The sequence below is a fragment of the Leucopleurus acutus genome (assembly GCF_964270905.1).
Source record: "Leucopleurus acutus genome assembly, chromosome: 13".
In the NCBI taxonomy this organism is placed as follows: Eukaryota; Metazoa; Chordata; class Mammalia; order Artiodactyla; family Delphinidae; genus Leucopleurus; species Leucopleurus acutus.
The window spans coordinates 48,319,448-48,329,721 of record NC_139155.1 but is presented as its reverse complement, the minus strand read 5'-3'; the positions used below and the strand labels follow the sequence as shown (position 1 = coordinate 48,329,721).

General features: G+C 39.9%; 1 protein-coding gene across 1 annotated transcript in view; it reads left to right on the top strand.

The window, feature by feature from the left end:
* Positions 1 to 618: 618 nt before the first annotated feature.
* The window catches only part of PSMA8 (proteasome 20S subunit alpha 8), a gene marked incomplete at both ends in the record, with an annotated part of 30,779 nt that continues 21,123 nt past the window's right edge, over positions 619 to 10,274 (top strand). The window contains one exon of the mRNA XM_082853795.1: positions 619 to 720. Within this exon, the coding sequence (XP_082709921.1) occupies positions 619 to 720 (102 nt within the window). The remainder of the gene's footprint in view (positions 721 to 10,274) is intronic.

The following is a 10,274-nucleotide window of genomic DNA, read 5'->3' as shown; positions in this document are numbered from 1 at the left end:
ATTCCTATCATCAACATTACTTTGATGGACTATTTGCTCATTTGCTCTATTTTGATCACAAGGCAGAAATGGACGAAAGAAATGAAAAGAGAGAAAGAGCACGAGCAAGTGCAAGGACAAATGAAAATTCGAAAATTATAACTTATTTCTTTGGGTTAAAATAATGTAAGATAACCAAGGATGGAGGGGAAGAGAAAGAGAGAGAAGGACATTTTAGAATTTGAATCCAAAAATAAGAGGTTGAAAATTAACTTACCACTGGTTCTCTAATAGGTTTGTGAAAACAAAAATACCTGATCTTTGAAGTTCTCACTATTAAGCCCTAATCTTTGAGGGTCATTTTAATAACCCCACTCCTGGAGCAACACCAGCGTGGGAAAATTGGGACATACGCGCCAGGCACTAAGGATAGCAGAGGAACACAGTCGACTGGCACGCACAGCCTCGAACCAGCGGAAGGCCACGAGGACCCCTGAGCTGTCCCCGTGATCACTTCCGATGGCGTCTTGAGCATGCGCAAGCACTTCCGGGTAGCATGTGGCCACAGGTGCGACTCCTCTGACTCCTCGACTGAGGCAGTGTGGGACTCACAGCGGATATTGCGGTAGCCCTGCGCCCATGGCGTCTCAGTATGACCGGGCAATTACTGTCTTCTCCCCGGACGGACACCTACTCCAAGTGGAATATGCCCAGGAAGCGGTAAAGAAAGGATCCACCGTGGTGAGCGAGCAACTCTTCTTGATCACCCTTCTCTGCCCTCAGGCCTTCCTTACCCCGCTGCCCCAGCGCATCACTCAGTGTAGGGGCACAAGAAAAGAGTCTGCCACGTGTGAAAATTGCCTCCTTCCTTTATTAAGGGAGATGCTGTTCTGAAATGTGGGATGGAAGCGGTGGAGTTAAAAGTTGGTAGATTTCATAGGTTTCCGTTGTGCAACTGCCTTTAACAGTCGCTGTAAACGTTTAACTAGGGTGTGTGTGTGTGTGTGTGTGTGTGTGTGTGTGTGTGTGTGTTGTAGCTTTGACTGTAGAAGAGATATTAATGCTGTGTCTGACTTGTAAAGAAAGGAAAGACTTCTTTCAGCCTGTAACAGCCTGCCTGAATGCACACTGCCCACTTCCTCAGGATTTGGCAGACACATAGAAAAGTAATAATTACAGTAAAAATCAAACATGGCCATCCCTGAAATGTGGCTTAAATCGATGTAAAATTAAATCTTTGTTGAGGGAATGGTTGAAAATGCTAATCTACTCCAACACTTTCACCTTTTAAAAATAATTGTCCAAAAATTTACTCCTGAATATTTAGCAGCCTTCTAGAGGTTTTAAGCCCAAGAATCTCCGCTCTTTTGCCATTTCCACTTCTTTTGGTTTGGTTTTTAAATAATACTGGAATTCCTTGAGAGATTATACCCTCCTTTAAATTGATATATCCACATTTCTGAAAAACTTTAAAACATTCAGGGCAGCAGTAATGCTCCTGCCAAGTTTTAATTATATTTAATAATCTTGGTGATTTATAAAAATTTAAAAGGACAAAAGTGCCCTGGTGACCAAAGATATATTACCCCAAATCGTCCAGATCCTAGCCTTTGAATTCAGGAGGATCCAATTTTTTTAAATCTTTCAAATTTCATGAGCATGTTTGTTGTGTATCTTGGAAATTGAGACACTAGCTATGACAATATGCAGTGCATTTCTAAGTCTAGTAGTATCTGTATTTTCTCTCACTTTCCATACCAACTTAGTTATGAAAGGAAGTAATTCACTTTTATCATAAATCTATCAAATGTAAAGTGGTAAAAAAAAATAACACTAGAAATAATCTTACCATTTTTTGAAGTATTTTTCTATTTAATTGGGCCCTCTAGTTTTACTTCTGTTTTGTAAGTAATTCTTTTGGAATTGTAAATTTAAGAAAAGCCTGATGTAGCTTAAACCAAAAGGGTACTATTTTGATAAAAACAAAAATTATATAATCCCCAGCATGCCATGAAGCATATGGTTAGAAAATAATGCCCGAGTTTAAGAACCTAAAATAAAGGGAGTAATGGGAGAAGACTGAGGTGTAATAAGAAACCTCATTGGCTATTTAAAATGTTTTAAGAATGCTATAGAACTGATTGATGGTTCCTTTGTAATGAACTGTAAGAGGGTAAGGATATAAAAATACCTATAGTGGGCATTTTTAAAGACACATTGGAAGGATGAGACAGTTTTATCTCAGGATTCTGAAATTATAATTTGCATCTTTGTATGGAGTTATTCATTGTGTTTCCTTGAGGGCACTATGACCTTTCACGTGGGGTAAAGTTTACAATGGCACTTGTTTATTAAAATATGGCACAAAATATTCTGTCTATAAATGACAGTTGATATGATGAGTTATAAATAAGCTGAGGTTGGCCAGTTGTGACCAGTATGTAGATATGATATTATTTGGTAATACAAAAAGTTATATGGGCCACAATTAGAGTCCTTGGGTTCTGCTTCTTTCTTTTCTTTTTTTTTTTGCGGTACGCGGGCCTCTCACCGCTGTGGCCCCTCCCGCTGCGGAGCATAGGCTCCGGACGCGCAGGCCCAGCCACCATGGCCCACGGGCCCAGCCGCTCCGTGGCACGTGGGATCCTCCCGGACCGGGGCACGAACCCATGCCCCGTGCATCGGCAGGCGGACCCCCAACCACTGCGCCACCAGGGAAGCCCAAGTTCCCTTTTATATAAATGAAAAATATGTTTGAATAACATTTCGAAAAGGTAATACTTCCTTTTTAGGGAAGAAAAAAATGAATCCTTCACAATATTCCCATGAAAAGGTTAAGGTTTATTATCCTTCCTCATTCTGTCCTTTCCCTGCCCCCAAACTGTTATTAGCTCCATATTTCCTACTTTATCAAATCTCAGCTCCACAGTCTGGCCATGAACATCTCACATGATCCACATCCACGCTCTTTAATTAAGGAAGCAGTTTCATGGTTTTACCAATATACGCTTCTGCCTTGTAGGTGGGGAGAGTGAAAAACACCTCTCTGTCACTCTCCATCTTACTTATCCTCTAAGAGTCTCTGCACATTTCTTTCCTTTGTGGCCCTGTCTCTGATCCAGTCTAGTTATCATGGATCTCGTTCTTCTTCTGAATTTATCATCTGTACCACAGAGCAGTGTAGAGTATTTACTATTTAGCCTCATATTCTCTTTAACTTCAGGTATTCTTAATAGTCTTCTCACACCAACTGGATAGTAAGATCTTTGAGAATCTAGATGGTGTAATTCCTTTTGTGCTTCTACTGCAAGATATATAGTGGATGAACTGACAAGGAAGTAAACTACCATTTAAGTAATACCTATTTTATACCATGTATTTCATGTACATTATCTAACGTTAAGAACAGTATTTAATCCTCTTTTTAATGTATGTGGAAACCATGATTCAGATGTTTCCATAGCTTAGTGAAGGTACCCAACTAGAAAGTGATAGAGTCCGTATTCTCACTTAAGTTTTTCTAGTTCCAAAGCCTCTGCTCTTTGCATTGCACCATGCAATTTATTTCATAAATTTTGTATATTACTTATCTGTCAACATCATGAGTGTGGAAGCTAGATATGTATCATGTAAAGCAATTCTCTAAGCTTCAGGGGTTTTTGTTTGTTTGTTTTGTTGTTTTTAATGTTGAGCCTTCTTTTATTTATTTTTATTTTTGGCTGTGCTGGGTCTTCGTTTCTGTGCAAGGCCTTTCTCTAGTTGTGGCAAGCGGGGGCCACTCTTCATCGCGGTGTGCAGGCCTTTCACTGTTGTGGCCTCTCTTGTTGCAGAGCACAGGCTCCAGATGCGCAGGCTCAGTAGTTGTGGCTCACAGGCCTAGTTGCTCTGCGGCATGTGGGATCTTCCCAGACCAGGGCTCGAACCCATGTCCCCTGCATTAGCAGGCAGATTCTCAACCAATGCGCCACCAGGGAAGCCCAGGGGTTTTTTAAATAGTAAAATAGGCCTCGAAATAGTGCCTGCTTCATAGTGTTGATGTGATAAATGAATGAGGCAATAATACATGTTCAGCATCTTGCGCAGTGTCTGGTTCACAGCAAGTACTTAATAAATGGTAGGTATTGTTCTTTACTATCCCTTTGTTTTCTCCTTTTCCTTCAATTGGGTCTGTATTTCTTCCAGCACTTTCATTTATTATTTCAAGACATTTTTGTTGAACACTTACATCTGCCAAATGTGGTGCTAGGTCCTAGGATTTCACAGTGGACAAAATAGACTCAGTCAGTGTCCTCAGAGAGCTTACTCTCTAGCAGGAACGTTAGATGACTATGAGTAGATAGTCCTAACAAGGCCTATCTGAGTATTATAATGAGAGAATATGAGGCATTGTGGGAACTCTAGGTGTTAGGTCCCCATGAAGATGTATGTAATATTTAAGTAGACACCTGAAAGATGAAAGTTAGCCAGGTGAAAAAGTGGAAGGGGAAAGAGAAGAGTATTTTAGACAAAAGAAATAGCGTATGGGAAGACCAAGAAGGAAAATATGACTATGGTTCACAAACTGGAAGGCATTCAGGATTGCTGAAGCAGTGGAAAAATGGGAAGAGATGAAGCTAGATACAGGAGCCAGATCACAGAATACTTTTAAAGGAATAAGAAGCCTTGAAGGCTTTTGATGTGACTATTGCTGTTCTGTCTTTCTAATAACAGACTGCATTTGTCCCACCAAAGAGGTACTAACATGACCCGAGCAGAATCATTCATAGTTTCTGTCCTCCTGTGATGAGCAAGTGACAGAAATCTGGCAAATAAGTCCATCCTCGGGGCTTTTCTAGCTAGAGATAGTGGCAGCTTTTTTCCTCTGGGAGAACTGTTGGGATATGAGTCCAAGGTTGCTGGTGGCCATCTTTTTTTCTGTACAGATAAAGCCTCTCTGCATCAAGAGAGCAGGAAGGCTGATATGCAGAAGTAAATATTATAGTCCCTAGATCCTTTTGCCCCTAATCCATCTCTGTGTTGTCTTGGTTCGCCTAGTGAGAAATGTTCCCTCCTAATACAGGTTTTAAGTAGAGGAATGCCACATTCAGATTTTCTTTTCTTTTTTCTTCATATTTTTATTTTTCAAAGACTTCTTAGACTGCATCGTGGTCAGTGGATTAGTGAAATCAAGACTGGAAGCAGGGAGACCACATGGGAGTCTATGGAAGTAGTCTAGATGAAGGATGATAATAGTTCTCACTAAGGTTGGGCCCAAAATGGAAATAAGGCAGATTCTGGAGAAACTTAAGCAGCATAGTTGATACATTTGATGATTATTTGGCTGGTGCTGGGGGTGGGGGAAGGAGAAGAGGAGGTACTGAAGAGGGAGGAGTTAGAGAGGTCCCTCCATTTCTGGATTTAGCCTCTTAGCATATGGCACTGCCATTTTTTTAGGGAATATGAAGCACTAAGTATGAGGAGAAGATAACTGAGGTTTGGACTTTTTGAGATTGAGATGCTTATAGAATCTGTAGTAGGCAGCCTCTAAAATGGCCTCTAATGATCCCCACCTTCTGGTGTTCATGCCCTTAAGTAACCCTCTCCCCTGGATGTTGGCTGAACCTAGTGACTTGCTTCTAAGGAATGGGATAGGCAAAAGTGATGGAACATCACTTCAGATATTACGTTACAGATGGTGACTTGCGTCTTGTTCATCCTCACTCACTCTCTCATTTGTTTACTCTGGTGGAACACAGTTGGCATGTTGTGATTGGTCATTTGGAGGGTCCTATGTAGCAAGGAACTGAGGGAAGCTTCTGTTAAAAGCCCAGTATGGAGCAAAACCCAGTATGGAACTGAGGTCCTTAGTCCAACAATCCACAAGGAACTGAATCTTGTTAACAACCATACGAGTGAACTTGTAAATGGATTCTTCCCCATGAACCTTGAGATGAGTGCAGTCCTGAGGGACAACTTGGTTGCAGCTTTGTGAGAGACCCTGAGCCAGAGAACTTGGCTAAACTGTTTCCAGATTCCTGATCCACAGAGACAGTGAGGCAGCTGAATATACACATTTGGAACTCAGGATATTGATCTGGGCTGGAGATAGTTATTGGTATTTTGAAGTGTATCCTTTCTCTCCCTTACTTAAAACCTATGTTGGGACTTCCCTGGTGGTGCAGTGGTTGAGAGTCCGCCTGCCGATGCAGGGGACGCGGGTTCGTGCCCCGGTCCGGAAAGATCCCACATGCCGCAGAGCGGCTGGGCCCGTGAGCCATGGCCGCTGAGCCTGCGCGTCTGGAGCCTGTGCTCCGCAACGGGAGAGGCCACAACAGTAAGAGGCCCGTGTACCGCAAAAACAAAAACAAACCTATGTTGAAGGTCAAGTAAATGAGTATTCTTGAGAACTCTTCTAAACTAGAGAAGACAAAATTTAGACTATAGACTATGTAGACTGGGGTAGACTGCAACCTTAAGGGACCTTAATGACCCTATGTGTAGTCTACCTTGGCAAAACACTGGGAGGAATGGGGTAGAAAGCAGGTTACTATAAGCTAAGAGTTGATGACAGTTTTTGGCCTTGAAGTTGAGAGAGAGAGGCAGAATTGAAATGAAGTGGTCTTTAAGATTTTGTTTAAGAGAGACTTCAACATACATTTAAATGTTGGTGAGAAAAAGCCTGGAGAGAATGTTGAGGTTGATTTGTTTTAACTTCAAAAGGTTATTTAAATGGCATCGTACAATATGAAACCTTTTGGAATTTGGTTTCTTCCCTTGAGATTCATCCAAGTTGTTGCATATTATTGCAAGTAGTGTTCCATGGTATGGATGTACCACAGTGTTTTAACTATTCATGTGTTGGAGAACATATGAGTTGTTTCCAGTTTGGAGCTGTTATGAATAAAGCTGCATTCATAGCAGGCTTTTGTATGAACGTAAGTTTTTATTTCTCTGATATAAATCTCCCAAGTGTACAATTACTAGATTGTATGGTAATTGCATGTTTTATAAGAAGCTGCCAAACTGTTTCCCCGAGTGGCTGTGCCATTTTACATTCCTACCAGCAATATGCTAGTCATCCAGTTTCTACACATCCTTGCCAGCATTTGGTGTTACTGTTTTTCATTTTAGCCATTCTGATAAGTGTGTAGTGATACCTAAGTGTGGTTTTAATTAAATTAGCCATTAATGGCTAATAATGTTGAACATATTTTCATGTGCTTATTTGCCATCTGTATACCTTCTTCAGTGAAATGTCTTTCATGTCTTTTGTCCATTTTCTGACTAGACTGTTTAGTTTTTTTACTGTTGAGTTTTGACAGTTCTTTATATATTCTAGATTCTGGTACTTTGTCAGTTAAGTGGTTTGCAAATATTTTCTCTCACTCTGTACCTTGTCTTTTCATCCTCTTCACATGGACATCCACAGAGCAAAAGTTTGTAATTTTAATGAGGCCAAATTTATAATTTTTTTCCTTTTTATGGTTCATGCTTTTGGTGTCAAGTAGAAGAAGCCTTTGCCTAGATCCCCAAAATTTTCTCCTTTTTTTTTTAAGAGTTTATAGTTTTACATTTGATTCTATGATCCATATTAAGTGCTCACTTTGGCAGCACATATACTAAAATTGGAACGATACAGAGATTAGTGTGGCCCCTGCTCAAGGATGACATGCAAATTCATAGCATTCCATATTTTTCTAACAAAAATTAAATACAAAGAAAAATATTAAAAGCAACAAGGGAAAAGCAACAAATAATATACAAGGGAATCCCCATGAGGTTATCAGCTGATTTTTCAGCAGAAACTCTGCAGGCCGGAAGGGAGTGGCATGATATATTTAAAGTGATGAACAGGAAAAACCTGCAATGAATAATATTCTGCCCAGCAAGGCTGTCATTCAGATTCGACGGAGAAATCAAAAGCTTTACAGACAAGCAAAAGCTAAGAGAATTCAGCACTACCAGACCAGCTTTACAACAAATGCTAAAGGAACTTCTCTAGGAGGGAAACACAAGAGAAGAGAACAAAAGAGGAAGGGAAGAAAAAAGACCTACAAAAACAAGCCCAGAACAATTAAGAAAATGGCAGTAGGAACATACATATCGATGATTACCTTAAATGTAAATGGATTAAATGCTCCAACCAAAAGACATAGACTGGCTGAATGGATACAAAAACAAGACCCGTATATATGCTGTCTACAAGAGACGCACTTCAGACCTAGGGACACATACAGACTGAAAGTGAGGGGATGGAAAAATGATTTGCATTTCCATGCAAATGCAATTCAAAACAAAGCTGGAGTAGCAATACTCATATCAGACAAAATAAACTTTAAAATAAAGACTGTTACAAGAGACAAGGAAGGACACTACATAATGATCAAGGGATCAATCTAAGAAGAAGTTATAACAATTGTAAATGTATATGTGCACCCAACATAGGAGCACCTCAATATATAAGGCAAATGCTAACAGCCATAAAAGGGGAAACACAATAACAGTGGGAGACTTTAACACCCCACTTATGCCAATGTGTAGATCATCCAGACAGAAAACTAATAAGGAAACACAAGCATTAAATGGCACATTAGACCAGATAGACTTAATTGATATTTATAGGACATTCCATCCAAAAACTGCAGAATACACTTTCTTCTCAAGTGCACATGGAACATTCTCCAGGATAGATCACATCTTGGGTCACAAATCAAGCCTTGATAAATTTAAGAAAATTGAAATCATGTCAAGCATCTTTTCCAACCACAATGCTCTGAGATTAGAAATCAATTACAGAAAAAAAACTGTAAAAACCACACACACATGGAGGCTAAACAATGTTACTAGAGAACCAATGGATCACTGAAGAAATCAAAGAGGAAATCCAAAAATCCCTAGAGATAAATGACAATGAAAACCTATGGGATGCAGCAAAAGCAGTTCTAAGAGGGAAGTTTATAGCAATACAATCCTACCTCAAGAAACAAGAAAAATATCAAATAAACAACCTAACCTTACACCTAAAGCAACTAGAGAAGAAAAAACAAAACCCAAATTAGTAGAAGGAAAGAAATCATAAAGATCAGAGCAGAAATAAATGAAATAGAAATGAAGGAAACTATAGCAAAGATCAATGAAACTAAAAGCTGGTTCTTTGAGAAGATAAACAAAATTGATAAACCTTTAGCCAGACTCAACAAGAAAAAAAGGGAGAGGACTCAAATTAATAAAATTAGCAATGAAAAAGGAGAAGTTAAAATGGATACCACAGAAATACAAAGGCTCATAAGAGACTGCTACAAGCAACTATACACCATTAAAATGGACAATCTAGAAGAAATTCTTAGAAGGTACAACCCTCCAAGAATGAACCAGGAAGAAATAGAAAATATGAACAGACAAATTACAAGTACTGAAATTGAAACTATGATTAAAAATCTTCCAACAAACAAAAGTTCAGGACGTGATGGCTTCACAGGCAAATTTTTTTTTTTAATAAATTTATTTATTTAGTTTTGTTGGGCTGTGTTTATTTGGCTGTGTTGGGTCTTTGTTGCTGCGTATGGGCTTTTCTCTAGTTGTGGTGAGTAGGGGCTACTCTTTGTTATGGTGCGAGGACTTCTCATTGCAGTGGCTTCTCTTGTTGTGGAGCATGGGCTTTAGGTGCAAGGGCTTCAGTTTTTGTGATGCGTGGGCTCAGTAGTTGTGGGCTCTTGAGCTCTACAGTGCAGACTTAGTAATTGTGGTGTGTGGGCTTAGTTGTTCCACAGCATGTGGGATCTTCCCGGACCAGAGCTCGAACCCATGTACCCTGCATTGGCAGGCAGATTCTTAACCACTGCACCACCAGGGAAGTCCCCAGACAAATTCTATGATCCATATTGAGTTAATATTTTTATATGGTGTGAGGCTGAAGTTGAAATTCATTTTTCAATGAAGTATTTTAAAATAAATCCCAGATATTATGATATTTCCCCTGTAAATATTTCAGTATTTATCTCGATTAAAAAGGATGTTTTTTATTTTTATTTATTTATTTTAATATTTATTTATTTACTTTGGCTGTGCTGGGTCTTAGTTGCAGCACAGGGGATCTTTGTTGCAGCATGCAGGATCTTTAGTTGTGGCATGTGGACTCCTTAGTAGCGGCACGCAGACTTCTTAGTTGTGGCATGCGAACTCTTCATTGTGGCATGCGAACTCTTTGTTGTGGCACACATGCAGGATCTAGTTCCCCAGCCAGGGATCGAACCTGGGTCCCCTGCATTGGGAGCATGGAGTCCTACCCACTGGACCACCAGGGAAGTCCCCAAAAA